General features: G+C 37.2%; 1 protein-coding gene and 1 non-coding gene across 8 annotated transcripts in view; both read left to right on the top strand.

Annotated features, from left to right (window-relative positions):
* Positions 1-27,235, top strand: part of CFAP206 (cilia and flagella associated protein 206) — a 44,591-nt gene extending 17,356 nt beyond the window's left edge. For 5 of the 7 annotated variants that reach the window (XM_045057820.1, XM_045057819.1, XM_045057823.1 and 2 more), the window contains 6 exons: positions 6,011-6,130; positions 7,507-7,705; positions 9,907-10,047; positions 13,100-13,293; positions 16,609-16,752; positions 26,778-27,235. In XM_045057820.1, coding sequence (XP_044913755.1) covers positions 6,011-6,130; positions 7,507-7,705; positions 9,907-10,047; positions 13,100-13,293; positions 16,609-16,752; positions 26,778-27,008 — 1,029 coding nt within the window. In that variant the 3' untranslated portion in view covers positions 27,009-27,235. The remainder of the gene's footprint in view (positions 1-6,010; positions 6,131-7,506; positions 7,706-9,906; positions 10,048-13,099; positions 13,294-16,608; positions 16,753-26,777) is intronic. The other 2 variants (XM_045057818.1, XM_045057822.1) reach the window with 2 other exon arrangements.
* LOC111560626 lies at positions 10,288-10,394 on the top strand. The gene has a single exon (XR_002742629.1). It is a non-coding gene; the product is annotated as a U6 spliceosomal RNA (small nuclear RNA).
* Positions 27,236-27,511: the final 276 nt, after the last annotated feature.

The raw sequence follows: 27,511 nt of genomic DNA on the forward strand, positions 1-27,511 counted from the left end.
AAGTGATAGACCCATTTCATTTATTTCAGGAAAATATCTGCCAAATAGCTAAGGCTCAAAAGTCATAGTTTGTCAGTCAATTGCTCTTCAAGTAAAAATCATGTTCTGCGGGGAGCAAAGATGGTAGTTCAGCTCAAAATTCAATCAGTAAATGTTTTCCTTGAGAGAACTATGCATTTTAATATCCAGCAGATGTGTTTTATATGTACTTTCCATCCCATCTCACTGACTGTTAAAAAGCTTGCTTGTACCTATGGATCAAGATTTAGTAAAATTAATACTTTTTACTGCATCATCAAAGATATTCTTTTTAAAAACTTCTTTAAATGTTTGTTTTTGAGAGAGAGTGCATGTGCGAGCAAGATTGGGGGAGGGGCAGAGAGAGAGGAAGATCTAGAATCAGAAGCAGGCTCCAGGCTCTGAGCTCTCAGCAGAGAGCCCAAGGCTGGGCTTGAACTTTATGAGCTGCCATGAGATCATGACCTGAGGCAAAGTCGGTCACTTAACCAACTGAGACACCCAGGTGCCCTGTGCATTGTCAAAGATATTCTTAAGTGAAACTGGCTTTTTAAATTGAAATATAATTGACACATAACATATGTTGGTTTCAGTTTTACAACACAGTGATTTACAACATACACATAGTGTATGTGTATATTGCAAATTGACTACCACAATAAGTAACATCCTTCACCGCACGTAGTTACAAAAACCTTTTTCTTGTGATGAGAAATTTTAAGATTTACTCTCTGCAACTTTCAAACATACAATACAGTATGATTAGCTATAGTCACCATATTGTTACAGTATATCCCCAGGACTTATCTTACAAATAAGTTTGTACTTTCTGATCTCCTTCACCCATTTCACCCACGGCCCACCCCCTGCCTATGGTAACTACTAGTCTGTTCTCTGTAATTAAAAAATTGCTTTTTATTTTTATTTTTGTAGATCCCACCTATAAGATCATACAATATTTGTCTTTCTCTCTCTGACTTATATCACTTAGCATAATGCCCATAATGCCCTCAATGTTGTCACAACGGGCAGGGTTTCCCTCTTTTTTTTTTTTTTTGTGACTGAATAATATTCCAGTGTGTGTGTGCGTGTGTGCATGTGTGTGTGTGTGTGTGTGTGTGCGTGTGTGTGTGTGTGTGTCTGGGTCTGTGTGTGTACACACACCCATATGTATATGCCATATTTTCTTTATCTGTTCATCCATCAATGGTCACTTAGGTTGCTTCCACGTCTTGACTATTGTAAATAATGCTGCAATGAACATGGGGGTGCCTATGTCCTTTGGACATATACTGAGAAGTGGAATTGCTAGATCGATCATATGGTAGTTTAATTTTTTTTTGCATTTTTTAAGTTTATTTATTTATTTTTAAATTAATTTATTTTTTAATTTACACCCAAGTTAGTTAGCATGATTTCAGGAGTAAATTCCTTAATGTCCCTTACCTATTTAGCCCATCCCCCCTCCCAAAACCCCTCTAGCAACCCTGTGTTTGTTTTCTATATTTAAGAGTCTGTTAGGTTTGGTCCCCCTCTCTGTTTTTATATTAATTTTACTTCCATTATGTTCATTGTTTTAAACGTTTTGTATCTTAAAGTCCTCATATGAGTGAAGTCATATATTTGTCTTTCTCTGACTGACTAATTTCACTTAGTATAATACCCTCCAGTCTGTCCAAATAGTTGCAAATGGCTTTTTGATTGCTGAATAATACTCCACTGTACATATATACCACATCTTCTTTATCCATTCATCCATTGATGGACATTTGGGCTCTTTCCATACTTTGGCTATTGTCAATAGTGCTGCTATAAACATTGGGGTGCATGTGCCCCTTCGAAACAGCACACCTGTATCTCTTGAATAAATACCTAATACTGAAATTGCTAGGTTGTAGGGTAGTTCTATTTTTAATTTTTTGAGGAACCTCTATACTGTTTTCCAGAGTGGTGGCACCAGTTTGCATTCCTACCAGCCCTAACACCATTTATGAAACTAAGGCAGACTAAACTGTTAACTTCCTAGTAAGATAAAATCACAGATCACCAGCAGTGCAAAAGAGATCTTCTTTCTCCGCATCCTCGCCAACATCTGTTGTTACCTTAGTTGTTAATGTTAGCCATTCTGACAGGTGTGAGGTGTTATCTCACTGTGGTTTTGATTTGTATTTCCCTGATGATGAGTGATGTTGAGCATTTTTTCATGTGTCAGTTGGCCATCTGGATGTCTTCTTTGGAGAAGTGTCTATTCATGTCTTTTGCTTATTTCTTTGCTGGATTATTTGTTTTTTGGGTGTTGAGTTTGATGAGTTCTTTATAGATTTTGGATACAAACCTTTTATATGATATGTCATTTGCAAATATCTTCTCCCATCCCATTGATTGCCTTTTAGTTCTGCTGATTGTTTCCTTTGCTGTGCAGAAGCGTTTTATTTTATTGAGGTCCCAGTAGTTGATTTTTGCTTTTGTTTCCCTTGCCTCCGGAGACATGTTGAGTAAGAAGTTGCTGCAGCCAAGATCAAAGAGGTTTTTGCCTGCTTTCTCCTCGAGGATTTTGATGGCTTCCTGTCTTACATTTAGGTCTTATTTTGAGTTTATTTTTGTGTATGGTAAAGAAAGTGGTCCAGGTTCATTCTTCTGCATGTCGCTGTCCAGTTATCCCAGCACCACTTGCTCAAGAGAGTGTATTTATTCCATTGGATATTCTTTTCTGCTTTGTCAAAGATTAGTTGGCCATATGTTTGTGGGTCCATTTCTGGGTTCTCTATTCTGTTCCACTGATCTGAGTGTCTGTTCTTGTGCCAGTACCATACTGTCTTGATGATTACAACTTTATAATACAGTTAGAGGTCTGGGATTGTGATGCCTCCTGCTTTGGTTTTCTTTTTCAAGATTGCTTTGGCTATTCGGGGTCTTTTCTGGTTCCATACAAATTTTAGGATTATTTGTTCTAGCTCTGTGAAGAATGCTGGTGTTTTTTTTTGATAGGGGTTACAGTGGTAGTTCTATTTTCAATTTTTTGAAGAATCTTCATACCATTTTTCATAGTGGCTGCACCAATTTATTTTCCCCACCAACAGTGCATGAGGGTTTGCTTTTCTCCACATCTTTGCTGACACTTGTTACCACTTGTCTTTTGATACTGATAGGTGTGAGGTGATACCTCACTGTGGTTTTAATTTTCCTTTTCCTGATGGTAAGTGATGTCAAGCATTATTCCATGTACCTGTTGGCTATTTGTATGTCTTCTTTGGAAAAATGTTATTTGGATCCTCTGGCCATTTGTTAATTGGATTGTTCGGGTTTTGTTGTTCTTGTTGTTGCTGCTGCTGCTTTTGCTGTTTATTTATAGGAGTTCTTTGTATACTTTGGATGTTAACCTCTTATCAGATATATGACTTGCAAATATTTTATCCCATTCAGCAAGTTGCCTTTCCATTTTGTTGATGGTTTCCTTTGCTGTATAGAAGCTTTTTGGTTTGTTACAGACTCACTTGTTTACTTTTGCTCTTGTTTCTTTTGCTTCTGGTGTCAAATCAAAAAAATCATCACCAAGACTGATGTCAAGAGGCTTACTGCTCCATGTTTTCTTCTAGAAATTTCAGGGTTTCAGGTCTTAGATTCATGTCTTTAATCCAATATGACTTGATTTTCTGTATGTTTCATCCTTTTGCACGTTGCTGTCCAGTTTTCCCAGCACCGTTTATTCAAGAGACGGTCCTTTCCACATTGTATATTATTGCTTTCTTTGTCATAAATTAGTTGACCGTATATGATGGGTTTATTTCTGGGCTCTGTATTCTGTTGATCTATGTGTCTGTTTCTATGCCACTAACATACTGTTTTGATTGCTATAGCTTTGCAATATAGTTTGAAATTAGGAAGCATGATGCCTCCAGCTTTGTTCTTCTTTCTCAAGCTTGCTTGGGTACATGGGGGTCTTTTATGGCTCCATACAAGTTAGAGGATTGTTTTTCTATTTCTTTGAAAAATGCCACTGGAATTTTGATAGGAATTGCACTGAATCCATAGATGGATTTGGGTAGTATGGACATTTTAACAATATTAACTCTTCCCGTCCATGAACACAGACTATCTTTCTACTTATTTGTGAGGACCACTTTACACTAAAACTTCCACATAGTTGTGAACAAGTTCTTTTTGATAAAATGTTAACAGAGTGATTGTTTTAGGTCATAATCAGGAAAAATCAAGTATTTCTGTATGCCTACTCTGTCGGTGTCCTCTGAAAACATAGCTCTGGGGAGGAAGTCTAGAGTATTTTCAATTATAGATTTAATGAAGTTATGTATTGAAGGTAACTTTTATTTTGGAGAGCATATTATTTCTGTTTCTTGTTGCTGTTGCACAAATCTGAAGAGACTTTAAGGACCCCATTTTCATATTTTATTTTTATTTTTAAGTTTATTTATTTTGAGAGAGACAGAGACAGCATGAGTGGGGAGGGTCAGACAGTGAGGGGGAGAGAGAGAGACAGAGAGAGAGAGAGAGAGAGAGAGAGAGAATCTCAAGTAGGCTCCATGCTGTCAGTGTAGAACCCGATGTGGGGCTTGAACTCATGAAACTGTGAGATCATGACCTGAGACGAAACTGAGAGTCAGACACTTAACTGAGTGAGCCACCCAGACACCACACCCTTCATATTTGATTTCTAAAACAAAACTAACAAACAAGGGGGAAAACTCTATGAGGTAGGCAAGGGACCTATTAGATGGGATAGATAGGATTACATGGAGCATGTAGCAAGGGGAAGGAGATGCTTAAAGAAAAGTATAGGTAAAATTAAAACAGGATGCATGTTAATATCTGTGAATAAAATATTTCATTAGTTGAAATACAATGATATTTGATATTTTAAATGAAGTAATATTTTTGTCAATTAAAAATAGTCTAGTAGGGGTTCCTGGGTGGCTCATTCTGGTGGTCTGACTCTTGATTTCTGCTCTGCTCATGATCTCACATTCAGTGAGATCGAACCCCGCTTCTCGCTCTGTGCTGACAGCATGGAGCTGGCTTGGGATTCTCTCTCTTCCTCCCTCTCTCTGCCCCTCCTTTGCTCGTGTGTGCACAGTGCACTCCCTTCTCTCTCTGTCTCTCTCTCAAAATAAATAAACTTAAAAAAAATATTCTAGTAAAGCATATACTTAGGCTCATATTTGAAGACTCAAATACATTTTTTTTTCTCTTCAAGTAACTGTCACTCTTTTACAATGTACTGATAAACCCATACTACCGCTATTTCTGGTCACATCTTAGGCAGTACAATATAATGGGTAAGAGCTGGGTTCTGGGCTCCATTGGTCTGGGATAGAACCATGATTCCACCCTTTATTGGCTGTGTATCCTTGGGCACTTTACTTACCTGTCTACATCTTAGTTTCTTATTTATACTTACTTCCTTTTTGTACTTATAAGTATTTACTATGATGCTTAGCACATAGAATAAATGTTAGTAATTATTTCAGATTCAGCATTTAATACCTTATTTTCAGATTACTATTGTCATATCAGAAATACATTGTTTTTCTTTCAGTGATGTGATTTTTAAGATGTTCTGCATTCTTGGATGTAATTTTAAAAAATCTTGGTATCAAAATTGTTTTCAGAGGAACACCTCATTAATTGTATCATTAAGGAGTGGGAAAATAACAGCTGAACAAAGTTGTGTCGTAGGACCCCCCTTCTCAGGAATGCAGTTATACTGCCTGTCAAAGAATACCTTGAGAAAAAGGATACCTTTGGGAAAAAATTATAGCTATTGTATTTCAAAAGATTCACCTATCCGACAAATATTTCTGGAGTGCCGTTGGCACACCAGCACTGTTCTTGGTTTGCAGATACCATGGAGAATAGAATTTCAGCTCCCGTTGTGCTTAACTTCAGGGGATGTAAGGAGCAGGTAGGGCTTAAAACACATGAATTTTTTAGTGATGTTATAAAAATATTAATGCAAATTATGTTGTCTTCACAGTCAGATATAATTACCTGTGCTCAAGAAGTAGAAATGATGATAAAGCAGTTAGGAGCCCAACTGGAACAATTAAAAATGACTGTAAAATCAAAGACTGCTGTCCCAACATCACAAGTCTTTGTAAGTATTTGCCATCAACTTTGACCTTGCTTAAGAGTGAATATACCTTTGAGTCCTATACAATTGAATCATAAGTAATCATAATTATAGTTAATCACTAAAAATATGATATTGGTTTTTGTACAAGTTGATCCTGTTCTTTATGGTTGTTTTGTAATAACCGTGTAAGTTGGATGCGGGACTTCCCTCTGCAGACAGCTGCTACTAAAGGAAATGCAGGTATATATTATGATAGCCATAATACCAGCACGGGCTGTGGCAACAAAACGAATCTGTAATGCAGTGTTGAGAACACGTTCACAGTGGCTGGTTAGAGATTGCCTTCAGCCAAGGGGTGATGTGACTTGTGTCCTTTATGAAGAGACAGAGGGTAATCCCTGTGTTTACCAGGCCTGCACTTACACTGACTTTCTGATTATCTGTACCATCTTAGGGGCAAATCTGGTAGCCCAAAAGAGGTGTAGGGTGCACATGCAGTATTTTATAGAGCATTTTGAGGCCTTGACAATTTTGTGTAACCATTCCCAATGTTAGGTTTTAAAAGCCAAGAAACAAAAGGCTAAGTTGTTTTACTTTTTAGTAGGGCCTAATTAGTTTCTGTATATGTTTATTCAATAAGTCAGTGACCTTTAGTATGAATAAAAAACGTTTTATCTCATGGCACCTGGGTGGCTCAGTAGGTTAACTATCCGACTCTTGATTTCTGCTCAGGCCATGATCTCATGGTTCATGGGTTTGAGCCCCGTGTCGGGCTCTGTGCTGACAATGCGGAGCCTGCTTGGGATTCTCTCTCTGTCCCTCTCTCTCTGCCCCTCCCCCAATCTCCCTCCCTCTCTCTCTCTCTCTCTCTCTCTCTCTCTCTCAGTCTCTCCCCAAAATAAATAATATAAACATTAAAAAAAAGTTTTTATCTCACTGATCTAAAATCTTTAATTGCAGCTCACAAGATATGCCTCAAGATATATCTGTAGACTTTCAGGTTCTTTTAATCATGATTGAACCAGATAAATCTAATAATAATGAGTCATATTTAGCTTTTTTACAAAAAGAAGATATTTTCCTCTTGGCTTTTTGGGGTCAAGCATCCATAAATCTTTCTTAGGTGATCGATGTGTTTGGCTTTTTTGGGGGGGTGGTAAATTAACTTTATGACAATCATACCAACATGAATAGTTTGAAATAAAATATAAGTTTTTTTTTCTCATAATTTATGAATCCTATTGCTATGTAGATTTTATTGTTTAACTTCACAAGACTTTGACTTGTCTTCAGGAAGAATTTCTTTACTGACACAAATTTGTTTTTGTTTTTAAGAGCACAGTGATTTGTAATTTTATTAAACAGTTACATTTTAAACATTCTTTTCTCTTCTTCAGCCCATCTTCATTGCACTTTCCAATCTGTGGACTAGCTTCCAGGATGAAACTGTTTTGATTAGTGTCCTCAGTAATTTGACAACTCACCTTGAGCCATTCTTGGGTGCTCATGAACTCCTCTTTCCTGAGAAAGTAATGCAGAATCTTCTTGATGGGCTGACTGTGAAGACTGATGTGTGTAGGATGAAGGAACACATGGGTAATAGAAACCATCCTTGACTTCCTCTTCCTCTTAAAAGTGCCTCTAGAATAAAGGCACTCTTAAAATTTTCACGCTTGGGGCATCTGGCTGGGTCAGTCAGTGGAGCATCCAACACTTGATCTTGGGGTCATGAGTTAGAGCCCCATGTTGAGCATAAAGTTTGTTTTTAAAAAAAGTAAAATTTTCATGCTCTATCCTTTTGATAAGGTATTAAACATCTTTCTTGATTAAAAGAGTACTAATGTTCATTATGAAAAGTGCAGGAAACAGAAAATATGTAAGCTAAGTACCTTACTATCCAGTAATAAGCATTCTTTTGTAAAAAAAAATTAATGTTTATTTATTTATTTTGAGACAGAGAGCAAGTGGGGAGGGGAAGAGAGAGAATCCCAAGCAGGTTCCACACTATAAGTGCAGAGCCCAATGCAGGACTCGATCTCACAGACCATGAGATCGTGATCTGAGCCAAGGTCATGATCTAAGCCGAAATGAAGAGTCGGCTGCTTAACCTACTGAGCCACCCAGGTGCCCCCAATAATAAGCATTCTTAATGTTATTGTCAGGGTTTTGGTTAACAATGATTTTCCTTGCCTATGTGTTTCTGTTGTAGTCTTAGTGATCTTATTATTGATTTATAGTAGGAGAAGATATTAATGTTTGCCGTATTTAGAGCTCTATTTCTTTAGCATGTCATTTGCCATATATCTACCTCAGATTCAGGCTGAAATTTATAAATCAATGAAATTTATCCCTGTAAAATTGAGCTTATTTTAGACCCTTTAAGAGATGCACTGATTCTTATAAGAAGGCTGTCTTTATCAACAAACTGCTTTTTACTTTTTTGGTATCTTTTGTCTTAAAGACAATGTGAAGTTCTTGAGAAATGCCAAAATAGAGTCTGGGCATTGTTGCCTAAAAAGAAAGTTTTTTCCAGAAAATGAGATTTGATAATTTACTCTCTAAATTTCTTTTACAAATTCAAATTTTGTATAAGTGGAGAATAAAAATGAAGTTGTAATTTCCATTCTTCAACTACTGGACTTAAAAAATAAACTTGAAAACTAAATTAGAAAGACTGAAAAGCATCCTTCCAGTTAAAGTTTTTCCTACTTATTTTATTTTATTTTATTAAAACAGCATATCTACACAAATACCAAGTGAAATTAAAAAGTTAAAGTCACTTAGGGGTGCCTGGGTGGCTCAGTTGTTTAAGCGTCTGACTTCGGCTCAGGTAATGGTCTCACAGTTCGTGGGTTTGGGCCCCGCATCTGGCTCTGTGCTGACAACTCAGAGCTTGGAGCCTGCTTCGAATTCTGTAACTCCCTCTCCCTCTGCCCCTTCCCGGCTCGTGCTCTCATCTCTCTCAAAAATAAATAAATGTTAAAAAAAATTTTTTAAAAAGGTTAAAGTCACTTCAGCAGTAAATATTAAACTACTTCAACAGTAGATATTAAACTCACCATTATTGGCAAGACAGTTTACTTCTTGGAGTTAAACACGTCACTTTCCACTATATGTCACAACTTTTTATTCACCAGAACACTATTTATCACGTTACTGCTCCAGTGAATTGGGAGACCGAATGTTCTTCTAAAAGAATTTAATTAACACTTGCCACATCTCCTCTCTGTTTTGAGACTTTCAGGCATATCAGGAAAAAAGAAGGAAGGTTTATTTTCCCCCAAGTATGCATTTACTTCTAGTTGTAGTCACAAGGGCATTTGTGGTATTGCTGTTTTGATGTAGAGCCAGACCCAGAAGTATAGTAGGATTGCCAAAGCTAAGAACCTTTGGGATCAATGTTTTACAGATATGTGTTTTTGTTTGTGTAGAAAATGTGGACTATTTGTTTGTCACATGTAAATAAGTAAGCCAGCCACCATTAGGAAAGATTTTTAAAAGTGTAAAGAACAAAGATTGTGCACCTTGTTATCAAAATTAAATTACTAAGAGAGATTTCCTTGAAGCTTTCTGCTCAGAACATTCTCAGCTGTTTCAGGAAACAATAGTCCTAGTATAGGAGCATCACATTTAAAGAATTTGCCCACCTAGTGTATTATGAAGAGCTATACAGTCTTGAATGAAGTTGATCTCTCTCTATTTTAGTCACACAACAGCCAGTCTTTTCTGCTTATTTTCTTGGGTTGTTTACTCTTCTCCTTGACTGAAGTTTTTCTTGTCCTCCTCTTTTATTTTAGAAGATAGAGTACGTCCGGTGGATTTCAGAAAACAAGAATGGCTTTTCCCAGAAACAACAGCCAACTTTGATAAATTGTTAATTCAGTATCGAGGATTTTGTGCTTACACATTTGCTACAACAGATGGTCTTCTTCTTCCAGGTATATTGTGGGAAATGATATTGCTTTGACTTCCCATTTTTTCTTTAAATAAAGCCGTCCTTGTCACTTACTTATTCATTTTTTTTTCACTTATCATTTTTTAAAACTTTATGGGATCTGACGGTGAACTAGGAAAGGAGCCACAAAGATGATCCAGACCAAAATCTTCATCTTTGAAGTGCTCACAGAATAATCTGGTTGACTGACATAAACAAGAATTACACACAAATGATAAGTGAGGTGCTCGCTTCGGCAGCACATATACTAAAATCGGAGCAATACAGAGAAGATCAGCATGGCCTCTGCGCAAGGATGACATGCAAATTCATGAAGCTTCCACATTTAGAAACGAAAACAAATAAGTGATAGAATGTGTATATAATGAAATCTGGATGCTACATTATCATAGAAGAGGGATGACTCATATGGCCAATGAGGGACTCCAGAAATTCACATGGCGTTACTAAAATAGATCATCTTCCAAAGTAATTAGTTGAAAGAGCAACACTAATTTGGCTGATTATGTTGATTAAAAAAATACTCTGTTGCTTTATGGTTGTGTTCTATTAACATAGATCAGGATTTCTGTATAAGTCAGATCCACCTAAGGAAATGGCCAATATTTTATCAAATAAAATCTCTCTGTATATATTACTAGAGCTTCTCCCCTAACAAAGAGTAAGTCAGAAATTGAGGTGAAATAAATTATTATCCAAAAAGTGCTGTGTGAATTGGAAATAAAAAGTCAGCTAGGGCTAGAATGAAAACAGTTGGACAAAATTATTTCTGATTTACCTTACACCATTAACCTCTTTTTTCCTTTTCTTCTTTCTTTGTCATTTCTTTTGTTATATTTCGTAGTTGGATATTACTTTTTTTATTAGAATTATAGGAACTACATACAGCCTAGAGAACATGCATACTGACTTTTTTTTAAGTTTATTTTTGAGAGGGAGAAAGAGAGTGCATGTGAGGGGAGGGGCAGAGAGAGAAGGTGAGAGAGAGAATTCTAAACAGGCTCTTGTATTGTCAGCACAGAGCCCAATGCAGGGCTCGAACTCACGAGCTGTGAGATCATGATCTGAGCCAAAATCAAGAATTGGACTCTTCAACTGACTGAGCCACCAAGATGCCCCTGACTCATTTTTTATGGTATTAGATTTTTCATAATGGAAGTAAGAGGTTTACCATAGGGAGCTGAGAGAATAGTATTCTGAGGCCCCATGAGGGTCAGTGATACTGGTGGGGGTGGGGGGGGGGTAACAATCAAAAGCCGTGAAGAAATAAGAAGTGATGGAATATAGATGGTTTCTTTCTTTCCTTCTCTTCTCTTCTCTTTTCCTTTTCTTTCCCCTTCCTTCCTTCTTTCCTTCTTCCTTCCTTCTTCCCTTCCTTCCTTCCTTGCATCCATCCATGCATCATCCATCCATCCATCACAAATAAGAAAGGAAGGGAGTCACAAGAGACACAAACGCAAAGAACCATAGCTGTAGGGTGATGACAGAGGTAGCATGATATAATTGAAAAAGCTATGGGCTAAGGTTCAGGAGAGCCTGGCTTCTAGTCTAGGAGGTCTGTTTGGCCCCTTCAAGCTTCCACTATCTGGGATTCTAATAAAGAGAGAGAAATAGGAAAGTAGAAGAGCTTGTGGGGCTATGGGTTTCAGAATCCTCTCTGAATAAGCTAGCCCTGACTACTTTGTTCACTACATTATTTCTGTTTGCTACATTATTTTCTGGGCAGCAGCAAACTGCACTAACTTAGAGGAATTCTGTAGGACTTTTCTCCTTCCATTCAGGACTACAGACCACATGACTTAAATCTCAAAGCTTACTAACTAGTTAGGATCCTTTTCAATGACTACACTGGTTTTATTGCCAATCACTTTCCCTTGCCTACTCAAGCCTCACTGGCTTTCTTGTTCTTGAACATCTCAAGCCCATTTTCACCTCAGAGCCTTTATGCTTGCTATTTATTCCCTCTACTTGGAAAACTCTGTCTATCCCCCAGATAGCTACATACCTTCCTCCTTCATTTTATTTAGCATTCCTAGATCACCCAATTTAAAATATCAACCACACCCTTCTTCCTTTTATTATGTGTTTAGCAAGCTTATTTATTTTTTTTGAGGGGGGCGGGGAATGAATCTTAAGCAGGCTCCACACCCAGCGCGGAACCCAATGCGGGACTCAATCTCATGACCTGAGATCATGACTTGAGCTGAAATCAAGAATCGGACACTTAACTGGTCAGGTGCCCCTTGGCTTTATTTTTAACCTTTTTTTGCAGTACTCTCTGGCCTATGGTATATTTGTTGATTTGTTGAGAGCAGCAATTTTGTTTTTATTTCCTTAGTGCCAGGAATAGGGCCAATAAATTTTGTTGAACAAATGAAAAAATAAATAAGGCAGTACTATTGTTTCATATATAATTCCCACCAACTATGTGGATATTTAATAACCCTTATTTTTGTAGTATCTGTTCACAATGGGAAATACTTTCTAACATAGAGACTTGTATTTTGGGGATGCCTGGTTGGCTTGGTCGGTGGAGCATGCAGCTCTTGATCTTGGGGTCATGAGTTTGAGCCCCATGTTGGGTGTAGAGATTACTTAAAAGTAAAAATCTTAAAAAAAAAAAAAAAGGAAATGTATTTTGGGTAAGTTGTCCCATTTTTGTAGTTTTTATAGAATTATTTTTAAAACAATGCTTGTAGTAGTTAGTTTAGTTAAAGGAGATTTGAAACCACGAGATGACTGCGTGCCTTCTCATAAAAGATTTTCAAACATTTTAGATCTGTATAGTAAAATAATTTTTATATAAAACCATTCGTTAAAATTAATTTAATATGAATTTCACATAAAATAGAATTTAACAAAATGTATAATTTAAAATTGCTAATTGTAGCATTTTAACAAAATGAAAACATGTGAAATATGCATAAGTCATATGTTAAATATGCAGTATGTAGGGGATGATTCTATGGATGTATTACAAACATAGAATCATTTACTATTTTATATCTCATTCATTTCCTTTTCTTAATTTCCAGGAAATCCAGCAATTGGAATTTTGAAATATAAAGAAAAGTATTACACTTTTAATACCAGAGATGCTGCATATTTATTTGCAGAAAGTCCTGAAAATTATATTGATTTAATTAAGGAAAAAGCAAAAAAAAATGCAGAATTAATTCAGCTACTGGAACTTCATCAACAGTTCGAAACCCTCATTCCATATTCTCAGGTAAGCAGAGTCAGTATTTTAAGAATTCATGACGTTTAAAAGTATAGTTAATTAGAAAGTTATACCTTGTTGTAGAATAGTTCCAAAGTCCAAACAGAGACTGGATCAGAAGAGGGCCTTTAATGCTATTGGAAAGAGATTCACCCCGAAGAAGGCAACTAATGAAATCCACAAAGAATAATGAAAACAAGATAAGGAGTCAAATTGATAAATTAGACTGGAAAAATCTGGAAGAGAAAGACTACGTTTAGATAAATAACTGAGTCTGTAGGATTTCCTTATCTAAAATTAAAGAACTTAGCACAGATAACACAGGTGATAACTTAGAGTTGTAAGATAATACTTTCTGGTATATTTTATTACCTGATAGGGCAAGCTCTTTCCTTTGCCTTGTATTTTTTCAAAATTGTCTTAGTCATGCATGGTAGTTTTCTTAATAAATTTGCTAAGTTTCCCCCAAAATCTTACTGAGATTTTAACTGGAATTGAATTAAAATAATAAAAGAATTTTTATGTTTATTATATTAGGTTGTCCCATTCATAGTACCATTTAGTTTTTTTTTAATAATTACTAGTTTCATTAATTATATCTTAATAAAGCTTAATGGTTTTAGTTCTATTTTCTACTGTGCCCACTTCTAAAACTGTATGTGATCCCAGCAGTGACTGGTGATGCTAATATTAATACATGGTTTTCCCACTCAGTATGATGACCCCTCCATTGAATTAACAATTCTCATATGGAATGGGTTTGTTTCTAGGCTTTTAATTGTGTTCCACTGGCTCGTGCTCTCCCAGTTTTGTATTTCATTCTGTGTTTTTAAAGCTTATTTATTTATTTTGAGAAAGAGAGAGAGCGAGCACAGGCAGGGAAGGGGCAGAGAAAGAGGGAGAGGGAGAAAGAATCCCAAGCAGGCTCCACACTGCTAGCGCAGAACCCCATATATGGGGTTTGAACCCATGAACTTAATATGGGAGGTGTATTTTGGGAGGGGAAAACCTAACATCACTCATTCCTAAGTCAAATGCCCCTCTTCCAATTTTCACAATTGGTAGCCTATGTGAATACTTTGACCTGAGCCAAAACCAGGAGTTAGATGCTCAACCGACTGAGCCACCCAGGCACCCCTCTGTTTTTCATTCTTTTTGTGATGTCTTCTCATGAATGAAAGTTTTTCATTTTAATATGTCATTTATTAATCTTTTCTTCACGTCTCAAATTTTGTCTTGTTTAAGAAATCTTCATGTATCTTAGATCATAAAAATATTCTCCTATGTTGTTTTGTAAAAAAAATATGGATTTTGGATTTGCCTTTCACACCTGACTCTTTAATTGACTTGGATTTGATTTTTGTGTCTATTGGGAGGTGAAGATCCAATTTTAATTTTTTTTCTATTTGAGTAATGAATTTTCCCAGACCATTTGTTCAGTACTCTTTCCTTTCTCCATATCTATAGTGTCTTATATGCACAGGCTTAATTTTTAATCTCTCTATTCTATTCAGTTCAATTTTTAAAAAATTCCTGTATCTATATCTTACTATAGCTTTATAGTAAGTTTTGATACCTAGTAGGGTAAGTTCTCCCACCCTTTCCTCTCTAAAGGATCTTGGCTATACTTGAGTCTTTACTTTCCATATAAATTTGAGAATTTATATTGTCAGGTTCCATAAAAAACCTTCAAGGAATTATGAATTTGCATGTCTATAGACAAGAATTATTTGACCATGCCACCACTTATTTATAATTTACAGAGTTGTAAAATACTTCAAAGACAGTGACAGGTTAGAATCAGATCATCAGAAATGTATGCTATATGTAGATAATGCATAGTTTTCCATTAAACAATTTTCCCCTATATTTTGGGTCTTGTTTTTTCCTTTCTTTCTGTGTATTTAATTCCCAGCTCTTCTTCAGTGACCTTAAGTACCTATGGAAGTGAGTTTTCTCCTTTCATATTTCAAAGCTGTAGTTCTTATAGTTATTTACTTGCCATTTACTTGTACTGTGTAATATTGCTAATCATCTTGCAACATGTTTTTATCTACCCAACTATATCACAACATCGTTCTGAGGGCAAAAAAAATTATATCTTATGTTAGGTGGTAGGCAATCAGTAATTATCTGCTGTTTGATTTGAGTAAGAAGTTAATCTTACATGGCATATATATATATGTGTGTGTGTGTGTGTGTGTGTGTGTATGTACATATGTACATATGTATATGTAATCTTACAGGGCATATATATGTGTGTATGTATATGTATATACATATATATACACACACATATACACATATACATATATATACACATACATATAATGGAATATTACTCAGGCATAACAAGGAATGAAACCTTGCCATTTGTAACAACATGGATGGATCAAGAGGATGTAATGCCAAGTGAAATAAGGCAGTCAGAGAAAGACAAATACCATATGATTTCATTCATATGTGGAGTTTAAGAAACAAAAGCAAATAGGCAAAGAGATAAAGAGACAAAAAAACCAGACTGTTAAATACAGAGAACAAACTTGTGGTTGTTAGAGGAGAGGTAGGTGAGGAGATGGGTGAAATAGGTGAAGGAAATTAAGAGTTCACTTATCGTGATGAGTACAGAGTAATGTACAGAATTGTTGAATCACTATATTATACACCTGAAACTAATATAACACTGTGTTAGTTACACTGGAATTAAAAAAAAAAAAGTTAATCTGTCCCTCCTGTGCACTATGATCTGAGTTCCTTAAACCTCTACCACCCTCTCCAGCAACTTCATATATAGCACAATCATATCTTATTTAGCCTGGAATTAATATTTAATATTTTAATAGTGAGCTTGTGGGTATCCCAGCAGAAAATCAAAATATCCAACTAAAACAAAATCAAGTATATGCATAGTTTGGGGTTTAGATATATCCTAAAGATGTTTTGATACTTTAAACAAATGTGATTCATATTTAACATTTAATGGCTATTTTAAACTTCAGTCAGTTTTCAACAAAGTATTCATGTATGCTACCGATTGTGAAAATTGGAGAGGGGCATTTGACTTGAATGAATGTCAGGTTTTCCCCTCCCAAAATATACCTCCCATATTAAGTTCACAAAGTCAGGTACAAAGAAAGCCATAATGCCCAGGAAAATTATCACATTTAGTTCACTACTATTAGCTTATTTTCTCTGCTGTCTTTATGAGTATATTCCATGTTGAAAAATTCTTATTTTTCTAATCTTTTTGTCAGTTTATTTTTAGTTATCTCTAAATAATGCTTCTTTTTAATAAATACTAATTACAGAACTTCATTTCTTTAGATGAAAGATGTTGACAAACATCATATAAAACCAATTACAAAGTGTGAAAGTAGCACACAAACAGATACGCACATATTGCCACCAACGATTGTGAGATCATATGAGTGGAATGAATGGGAATTGAGAAGAAAAGCTATAAAATTGGTTTGTAACAATATTTTTTAAAATTATTTATAGGTTGGGGAATTTGTTTTTCTTCAGCTAAGACAGCAGAAGAGATGATATTTTGTACATGTGTTACATTCAGCCACAATTTAAAGCAGAATTAGTCCCAAAAGTTACAGGTCCAGGGCACAGGACCAAAAGGGATTGTTTTGGTACGAGCAGGGTGGGTCTCTCAAGGGTAGTTGTTGTGATAAGATGGCAATGTTCTAGATTCATTGAATCAATTTCTAGAAAATAGGCATGCTGTCCAACAATTTCTACCAGCGTCCCTGGCCTCTAGCTTTCCTTGTTTCTGCTCCTGTGGCTTCCATGGGTGTACACACTGGCCATTTACTTGGAACTCTGCCTCATCTTTCTTCTTTCTCGCTTCAGCCTGTGTATTTGCTTCTCCCTCCACTTGGCTCTCATGGTGTGGGAGTTTCCAGGAAGATGGTGCTAAAGCTGAGAGCTATAGGTTAGGGAACTTTAATGTGTTGTTAGTCATAGAGTGGGTAATTTAAATTACTTATATAAACTAGTGGGATGTATACAGAGTTCTTTGCATATAATTTGCCAGCTTTGCATTGTAAGATTGTCTTCTAATTTTAAGCACATATGGAAGCATGAAACTATTCTCAAATTATACTATCCAGTGACTAGAACAATGGTAGTTGCTCTCTCTTTCTTTCTATATCCATCTATTGTGCTAATCTATGAGATTTAGAGCACTTTCAGCTTCCTCTAATCATTTAAAGTATATCTTTGTCTTTTGTAGTCTTTTTTTTTTTTTTTTTTTTTTTTTTTTGAGGAGCAGAATGTTAACCTCTCTTGTGTCCCCTCTTACGTCAGCATGTTCTCTACAGGCACTGAGCTCTCTTGTCCTTCTAATTCTCAGTCACCTTAATCATAAGAGGTGCCTGCCCTCAAGGCTTGGCTTTGAAAATATCATCCCTGTGTGACTTAGTGGAATTCTTCCCTCTCACCCTTTTACAGTACCTTGTCATTTTAGACAATAAGTATTTAGAGTACAAAGGAAATAAACTTTTATATCTATAGCCTTTTCTTAGTATATTTTATCCATCTCTTTAACTGAAATCAGGTATGGGAGTAAATGAAGACTACCCAAATCAGAACAGAGGCTATTTATTCAAAGTTTTCTATAGCAAGGGAGTCAACCATCATCACTGGCCATTGGCAGAAACTCCAAAGCAGGCAGGGAAAGTGGGAAAGCCTTATAGTGAAAAAAAGGGGAAGGCTTCAAGCATGCTCTGACTGGAGATTGTTGACATGGGGAAAATGGAAGCAGGCTAACTCAAAGTTGGGGCTCTTATGTGAATGGTTTGGTGGGCATAGTTGGCTTTCTCTGGTTGGTCCTTAGTTGGAAGGTGGGGGCGTGGGTAGAAAAAAAATAGGGAAGCTGGCCAAGTCCTGTCTGTTCCGGGCTTATAGCTACAGCTATAGAGGTTGTGGATCTGAGTTCTATTGTCATATAAGGTCTAGCTTTTGGCAGTTTGTATATTCAGTGTCTCTTAGGCTTTTCACCAATCATGGCATTTCTCTTGCCACCCTTTGTTGGTGGCAGCTTTTCAGTCCCTTAATTTCCTGGGATGAGGAAGGATCAGCTTCCTGGTATGTCTTCCAGATCCTCGTTCCATTAGCATTCCTATCAGTTACTCTTCTGTAGTACATGAAGCTCCATCCCCAATGTTCTTTTGTGTTATCTACTAAACTCACTTGAGCCCATCAGATATATATGGGTAACACAGATATTACACATTTGTTCTTCAGAAACTAATTGTCTAGCAAGTGACACTGATACACTAAAAATATCTCAATACCTCTTGGTAAGTGGTAGAATAGAAGTGAAATAAAAAATGAATCCTGGTGACATTTTAAGTTGGTCTGAGGTATAAATAGGCAAAGGAGAAGAGGGGAATGATGGTTGGATGGATATGAGAGGTAGAGGTACCAGCATAGGTCTGGATTGGAAATGTTAAAAGAATGGCGTATCCCGTGGGGCTGCACTGCATACCGACTGAACTCTTCTTCTCATTCTTCAACCTCCACTTAATTCTGAGGCTCACCTTAGACCTAATTCTCCTCTGGAATCACATCACGTCAAATGCTGGCTCCCCATATATGACCAGTACAATGTGCTGGTAAGACAAAACTGAGTGTATTGCTTAAAGCTATAGGAGGAATCAGCACCTCAGCAGAGCCTAGGTAGTGTCTTGAGGGGGAAGAGCAAGGTCAGAATGTATTGAGAATGTGAAGTTTGGTGGAAGGTAGGTCTTTCAAAGCCAAGAGTAGGTCAGGGGATGGGATGAGGGCTTGAATTAGATTAGGTAAAGATCATGAAAAAGCAGCCCAGCACTGATGGGAATAGAAAGTGAAGATTTATGGGGTAGGGTGCAGAGAATGTTAGAATCTGTGTGTTGGTACTTACTACTGAAGGTGTGTCTTTTGGGATGTTCTGTAGTGAACAATCAAGTTATTTGCTTTGGTAAGAGTCTCTTGGAATGATCAAATTATGCTAATGAAGATGTCCAAATAGAAAAGTCACACTAATGTAGACAATAAACTCAGTGTGGAGGAAGTAGTTTTGGTTCTCAATCATCCACAGTGTCTCAAAATCTGGAATATTTCTTCTCCTTCCAAGTCTCTACATTTTTATTTTATTTTATTTTATTTTATTTTATTTTATTTTATTTTATTTTATTTTATTTTATTATTTTTACTTTTATTTATTTATTTATAATATAATATATTGTCAAATTGGTTTCCATACAATACCCAGTGCCCAGGTGCCCTCCTCAATTCCCATCACCCACTTTCCCCTCTCCCCCCACACCCCCATCAACTCTCAATTTGTTCTCCTATTTAAGAGTCTCTTATGGTTTGCCTTCCTCCCTCTCTGTAACTTTTTCTTCCCCTTCCCCTCCCCCATGGTCTTCTGTTAAGTTTCTCGAGATCCACATGAGTGAAAACATATGGTATCTGTCTTTCTCTGACTGACTTATTTCACTTAGCATAATACCCTCCAGTTTCATCCACGTTGCTGCAAATGGCCAGATTTCATTCTTTCTCATTGCCAAGTAGTATTCCATTGTATACATAAACCACAGCTTCTTTATCCATTTGTCAGTTGATGGACATTTAGGTTCTTCCCATAATTTTGCTACTGTTGAAAGTGCTGCTATGAACATTGGGGTACAAGTGCCCCTATGCATCAGCACTCCTGTATCCCTTGGGTAAATTCTTAGCAGTGCTATTGCTGGGTCATAGGGTAGATTTATTTTTCATTTTTTGAGGAACCTCCCCACTGTTTTCCAGAGCAGCTGCACCAGTTTGCATTCCCACCAACAGTGCAAGAGGGTTCCCGTTTCTCCACATGTTCTCCAGCATCTGTAGTCTACTGATTTGTTCACTGTAGCCATTCTGACCAGTGTAAGGTGGTATCTCAATGTGGTTTTGATTTGTATTTCCCTGACGAGGAGTGACGTTGAGCATCTTTTCATGTGACTATTGGCCATCCGGATGTCTTCTTTAGAGAAGTGTTTATTCATGTCTTCTGCCCATGTCTTCACTGGATTATTTGTTTTTCAGGTGTGGAGTTTGGTGAGTTCTTTATAGATTTTGGATACTAGCCCTTTGTCTGATATGTCATTTGCAAGTCTCTTTTCCCATTCTGTCGGTTGCCTTTTAGTTTTGTTGATTGTTTCCTTTGCAGTGCAAAAGCTTTTTATATTGATGAGGTCCCAATAGTTTTTAATTCCCTTGCCTTTGGAGATGTGTCAGGTAAGAAATTGCTGTGACTGAGGTCAAAGAGGTTTTTCCTGCTTTCTCCTGTAGGGTTTTGATGGTTTCCTGTCTGACATTCAGGTCCTTCATCCATTTTGAGTTTGTGGGTCCAATTCTGGGGTCTCTGTTCTATTCCATTGGTCTATGTGCCGGTTTTTGTGCCTATACCGTACTGTCTTGGTGATTACAGCTTTGCAGTACAGGCTGAAGTCTGGGATTGTGATGCCTCCCGCTTTGGTTTTCTTCTTCAGTATTACTTTGACTATTCAGGATCTTTTGTGGTTCCATACAAATTTTAGGATTGCTTGTTCTAGCTTTGGGAAGAATGCTGGTGCAATTTTGATTGGGATTGCACCGAATGTGTAGATTGCTTTGTGTAGTAGTGACATTTTAACAATATTTATTCTTCCAATCCATGAGCCTGGAATGTTTTTCCATTTCTTTGTGTCTTCTTCAGTTTCCTTCATAAGCTTTCTAGAGCATTTGGCATACAGATCTTTTATATTTTGGTTAGGTTTATTCCTAGGTATTTTATGGTTCTTGGTGCAAATGTGAATGGGATCAATTTCTTTATTTGTCTTTCTGTTGCTTCATTATTGGTGTATAAAAATCCAATCGATTTCTGTACATTAATTTTGTATCCTGTGGCTTTGCTGAATTCATGTATCAGTTCTCGCAGACGTTTGGTGGAGTCTGTCAGGTTTTCCATGTAGAGTGTCATGTCATTTGTGAAAAGTGAAAATTTGATTTCATCTTTGCCAATTTTGATGCCTTTTATTTCATTTTGTTGTCTGATTGCTGATGCTAGGACTTCCAACACTATGTTAAACAACAGTGGTGAGAGAGGACATCCCTGTCATGTTCCTGATCTCAGGGGGAAAACTCTCAGTTTTTCCTCATTGAGGATGATATTAGCTGTGGGCTTTTCATAAATGGCTTTTATGATGTTTAAGTATGTTCCTTCTATCCCGACTTTCTTGAGGGCTTTTATTAAGACAGGATGCTATACTTTGTCAAATGCTTTTTCTGCATCTATTGACAGGATCATATGGTTGTTATTTTTCTTTTATGAATGTGATGTATCACACTGATTGATTTGCGAATATTGAACCAGCCCTGCAGCTCAGGAAAGAATCCCACTTGATCATGGTGAATAATTGTTTTTTATATGCTGTTGAATTAGATTTGCTAGTATCTGGTTGAGAATTTTTGCATCTATATTCAACAGGGATATTGGCCTGTAGTTGTCTTTTTTTGCTGAATCTCTGTCTGGTTTGGGAATCAAAGTAATGCTGGCTTCATAGATGAGTCTGGAAGTTTTCCTTCCCGTTCTGTTTTTTTTGGAGTAGCTTGAGAAGGATAGGTATTAACTCTGCTTTAAATGTCTGCTAGAATTCCTCAGGGAAGCCATCTGGTCCAGACTCTTATTTGCTGGGAGATTTTTGATACCTGATTTGATTTCTTCACTAGTTAGTTATGGGTCTGTTCAAATGTTTTGTTTCTTCCCTTTTGAGTTTTGGTAGTGTGTGGGTGTTAATAATTTTTCATAGTATTCCCTGCTAATTGCTTGTATTTCTGAGGGATTGGTTGTAATAAATCCATTTTCATTTGTGCTTTTATCTATTTGGGTCCTCTCTCTTTTCTTTTTGAGAAGCCTGGCTAGAGGTTTATCGATTTGTTTATTTTTTCAAAAAACCAACTGTTGGTTTCATTGATCTGTTCTGTTGTTGTTGGTTTTTTTTGATTCTATATTGTTTCTTTCTGCTCTGGTCTTTATTATTTCTCTTCTTCTTCTGGGTTTGGGGTGTCTTTCCTGTTCTGCTTCTAGTTCCTTTAGGTGTGCTATTAGATTTCGTATTGGGGATTTTTCTTGTTTCTTGAGATAGGCCTGGATTGCAATGTATTTTCCTCTTAGGACTGCCTTTGCTGCATCCCAAAGCGTTTGGATTGTTGTATTTTCATTTTCATTTTTTTCCATATATTTTTAAATTTCTTATGTAATGGCCTGGTTGACCCATTTGTTTTTAGTAGGGTGTTCTTTAACCTCCATGCTTTTGGAGGTTTTCTAGACTTATTCCTGTGGTTAATTTCAAGTTTCATAGCATTGAGATCTGAAAGTGTGAATGTATGATCTCAATTCTTTTATATCTATTGAGGGCTGTTTTGTGACCCAGCATGTGATCTATCTTGGAGAATGTTCCATGTGCACCCGAGAAGAAAGTATATTCTGTTTCTTTGGGATGCAGAGTTCTAAATATATCTGTCAAGTCCATCTGGTCCAGTGGATCATTCAGGGCCATTGTTTCTTTACTGATTCTCTGTCTAGATGATCTATCCATTGTTGTCAGTGGAGTATTAAAGTCCCCTGCAATTACCACATTCTTATCAATAAGGTTGCTTATGTTTGTGATTGTTTTATACAGTCAGGTGCTCTTGAATTTGGTGCATAGGCATTTATAATTGTTAGCTCTTCCTGATGGGTAGACCCTGTAATTATTATATAATGCCCTTCTTCATCTCTTGTTATGGCCTTTAATTTAAAGTCTAGTTTGTGTGATGTAAGTATGGCTCCTCCAGCTTTCTTTTGACTTCCAGTTGCACGATAGGTAGTTCTCCATCCCCTCACTTTCAATCTGAAGGTGTCCTCGGGTCTAAAATGAGTCTCTTTAGACAGCAAATAGATGGGTCTTGGTTTTTTTTATCCATTCTGATACCCTATGTCTTTTGATCGGAGCACTTAGTCCATTTACATTCAGTGTTGTTATTAAAAGATATGGGTTTAGAGTCGTTGTATTATCTGTAGATTTCATGCTTGTAGTGATGTCTCTGGTACTTTGTGGTCCTTGCAACATTTTACTCACAGAATCCCCCTTAGGATCTCTTGTAGGGCTGGTTTAGTGGTGATGAATTCCTTCAGTTTTTGTTTGTTTTGGAAAACCTTTATCTCTCCTATTCTCAGTGACAGGCTTGTTGGGTAAAAGATTCTCGGCTGCATATTTTTCCTGTTCATCACGTTGAAGATTTCCTGCCATTCCTTTCCGGCATGCCAAGTTTCAGTAGATAGGTCTGCTACTACCCTTATGTGTCTACCTTTGTATGTTAAGTCCTGTTTATCCCTAGCTGGTTTCACAATTCTCTTTATCCTTGTATTTTGCCAGTTTCACTATGATATGTCGTACAGAAGATCAATTCAAGTTATGTCTGAAAGGAGTTCTCTGTGCCTCTTGGATTTCAGTGCCCGTTTCCTTCCCAAGATTGGGGAAGTTCTCAGCTATGATTTGTTCAAGTACACCTTCAGCCCCTTTCTCTCTCTCTCTTTCTTCTGGATTCCTATGATACGGATATTGTTCCCTTTGATTGAATCATATAGTTCACTAATTCCCCCACGTGATCCTGGATTTTTTTTTATCTCTTTTTTCTCAGCTTCTTCTTTTCCCATAATTATATCTTCTAATTCACCTATTCTCTCCTCTGCCTCTTCAATCCGCACTGTGACTGCCTCCATTTTGTTTTGCACCTAATTTATAGCATTTTTTAACTCATCATGACTATTTTTAGTTCCTTGATCTCTGCAGCAATAGATTCTCTGCTGTCTTCTATGCTTTTTCCAAGCCCAATGATTAATTTTATGACTATTATTCTAAATTCTTGTTCAGTTATGTTGCTTTTATCTGTTTTGATCCATTTTTTAGTGTCACTTCTTCCTGGAATTTCTTTTGAGGAGAATTCTTCCGTATCATCATTTTGGCTAGTTTTTTGTCCCTTATGAATTTTAAAAGCTTGTTATATGCTCTGCATTGTGAGCACTGCTATATTAAAGGGTGGTCATACACTGTCCAGGGCCTGGCTCTTCAGGAGATGTTTTTTGGAGTGTGTTACTTGTTCTCTGTTGTGACTTTGGTTATTTTATTTCCCTATTCGTAATGATGTTTTGGACTCTCCATGAGGTATGCTTTGATTTGTTCCTTGAAGTAGCCCTGGAAAGGAAAACAAACAAACAAACAGGAAACAAAAATATGCAAACACACAAATAAAACAAACAGAAACAAAAAACTAAAAGCAATCCAAAAATAAAATACCAGGAACACCAGCTACAAATAAAGAACAGGGTGGAGGCGGTACTGATTGAAGAACACATACAAAGAGAGAAATGACAGGCGTAGGCGTTGGGGGGGAGAAAAAATAAACATTGACCAGGCAGAGAGACTAAAAGGCTTAATCCAGAGAGAGAGAGAGAGAGGAAAATAAGGAAGGATGTGAGGAAAAAGAAACAACGATAATATTACCCAGACAGAGAAACTAGAAGACATGATTTTTCCAAAGAGAGAGAAAGGAAAGTAAATGAGGTGTAGAACACGTATCTAGAGAATGGATTAAATATGTCTGTTTAAACAAACCAATAACCGGAATAGCCAGCCTGGAGGAGGGAAGAGATAAGAAGGAGAAATGGAAGGGAGAATATATCTAAATAACAAGAATTATCCTAGGATTAATCCAGGCAATGCAGCAGTGCTAGTCTGGAGGAGGGGGCCGACTGCCTCCAAAGCGTCTATCCCTCTCCAGTAGATACACAGTTACCCAGTAGATACGCCTGGTTTGGTGTAGGCTGGTCCCGCCTCCACTGTGGTTTCCATGGTGGGATCTCTGAGGCCTCACCTTGGTGGTGGTAGGGAGAAAGATGGCGACCCCCGCCCCAGTCTCTTCTCCACAACCCAGTGTCCCAAATCACTCCTTTGGAGCCATCCTCACTGACCGCAGTGGCAAATGAGGCTGTCTGTCTGGCTCCACTGACTCCCGTGCCAGGCTCTTGGCTGGGATTTAAATCCCTGCACCGTGTGCCCTGGTACTGGGGAAGCACCTCTCTATCCAGGCCCCATATGTGGTCCCGGCTGGTTTTGTCCTGTGCGGAAGCACTTCAGGGGAGAGGACCGGTTTCTCCTGCTGTGGACTGTGCCCTAATCTACCACTGAACCCAGAGATGGCTCCCCGCCTCCCCAGGTGCATGAACCAGGCAGCCTGCCCCAGTCTGAAGAAAGCCCAGCAGTTAGAGATGGGATGCTTCTCCATCCTGGTCCGAGGGTTTTCTCTTGTCCAGATATAGTCCTATGCTTCCCTAGCCACTCTTTCTCTTCCTTTTGGCTCTCTGCAGAAGGGGATCCCTCCCCTCCGTGCCTATGCGGCCTGTTTTATCTCCCCCCCCGTTTGCAATCACCCACCCATGGCCCTTCAGTTTGTCCTTGTTTCTTCCCGGTAGACTCAGTCTCTTTTTCTACAAGATTCTTGAGGTTCAAAGTCCTTTGGCTTTAGCCCTTCTTTGTTTGAGAGATGCGAGAGGTACAGATACCCCTACTTCTCTGCCATGTTGGCCCCATTTACGCTACGCCGGTCTCTACCTTTTTAAGTCACAGGCTTTTATGCTTCTGAGTTCTTTTCTTGGCCTTCTTTGTTACTTCAGTAACTCCTAGTCTCCTTTTTTGTTTGCTTGTTTTTTAAAGTTTATTTATTTTGACAGAGAAAGAATGAGTGGGGCAGGGGCAGAGAGAGAGAGAGGGAGAGAATCCCAAGCAGGCTCCACACTCACGCAGAGCCTGATATGGGGCTCAATCTCAGGAACTGTGATATTGCAACCTGAGCCAGAATCAAGAGTCGGATGCTCAACTGACTGAGCAACCCAGGCACCCCACTCCTTGTCTCCTTTCAATAAAACTCCTCTTTGCTTCCCAGCCTGAGTAATCTGTTTAACTTCATGTTTATTAGTAATCCATAAAAAGAGCAAGCAAGATGTAGACTAATGTAAAATATAACCTGAAGACATCAGAACTTTTTATATTAAAAGTCTTGGGTGAAGCCCATTTAAAAAAGAAACGAAATCTCAAATTTTTGTCTTTTAAAAAAATAAACCCAGTATGGTGGAAAAATCCAAGTTGTATAAATCTCAAAATATAATAATGAAGGAATTAAAAGATTATATTAACAAATAATTGGGCTCACTGTTAAGTGTGATCTGTATGTTCTTTCTTTGGGTCCGTTTTCAACATTTTATGTATTTTCTCACTTCTTGGCAAAGGATATTTATTATGTTCTAGTTTTTCTAATGTTTTAATGTTTTGTAGAAATATGCTGTGTGGTAGGGCTAATTTCTTTGTGGACTGAGAAAAAAGATTTGGCCAAATTATTTGTTCTTTAGAGATGGGTTAATTCCTGTGTATTCTCTTTCTTCTTAGGCCAATTTGCGTCGGAAGGTTACTCACTCAGTACAAACTGACCTTAGTCACATGAGAAGAGAAAATTGTTCACAGGTGTACCCACCAAAGGATGCCAGCACGCAGTCTATGAGAGAAAGCAGCACCCGAGTGCCCAGGCCCCAGATTTACATAGCTGGTCTTCGTGGGGGACAGGGTAAAATCACATATGGGGTCAAGGTGAACTTAACTAGAGCTGTTGATGAGACCTAGTTAAAGACTGTATTTTTTAAGTAGATATCACCAAGTTATGAACAGTGGCAAATATTGACGAATATCTTTGCATCAATGGAAATTACTAAATTTTGTGAGTCTGGCACATTCATTGGTTGTGTGAATGTTTTCTGGATTCTGTCAAACTGCTACAAAAAACTAAAAGTTGTTCTCTGGAGCACATTTTTCATTCTATTAAAATTGAAAAATAAAACTCTGCCCACTCAGTTTCTATTTGTTAGAAAAAGTTTGGCAGCATTAAAGGCTGAAATTATGATGTATTTAGATATTAATATATTTATAAGATTATGACTAAGATAGCTTATTTATTTCTAAAATAATTTTTAATGGTAAACATTAAAACTTTAAAACCTAGGCAATATTTTAGCCTCATTAAAGTATTAAATGTTAACGGGATTAAATTGATGTATAATAAACCTCACTAATTTGGAACAATTAGAGCAGAGGTCCACATGAATTTTTAAAATCTGGAAATTTTACAT

This window comes from Felis catus, chromosome B2 (assembly GCF_018350175.1).
Source record: "Felis catus isolate Fca126 chromosome B2, F.catus_Fca126_mat1.0, whole genome shotgun sequence".
Classification (NCBI taxonomy): domain Eukaryota; kingdom Metazoa; phylum Chordata; class Mammalia; order Carnivora; family Felidae; genus Felis; species Felis catus.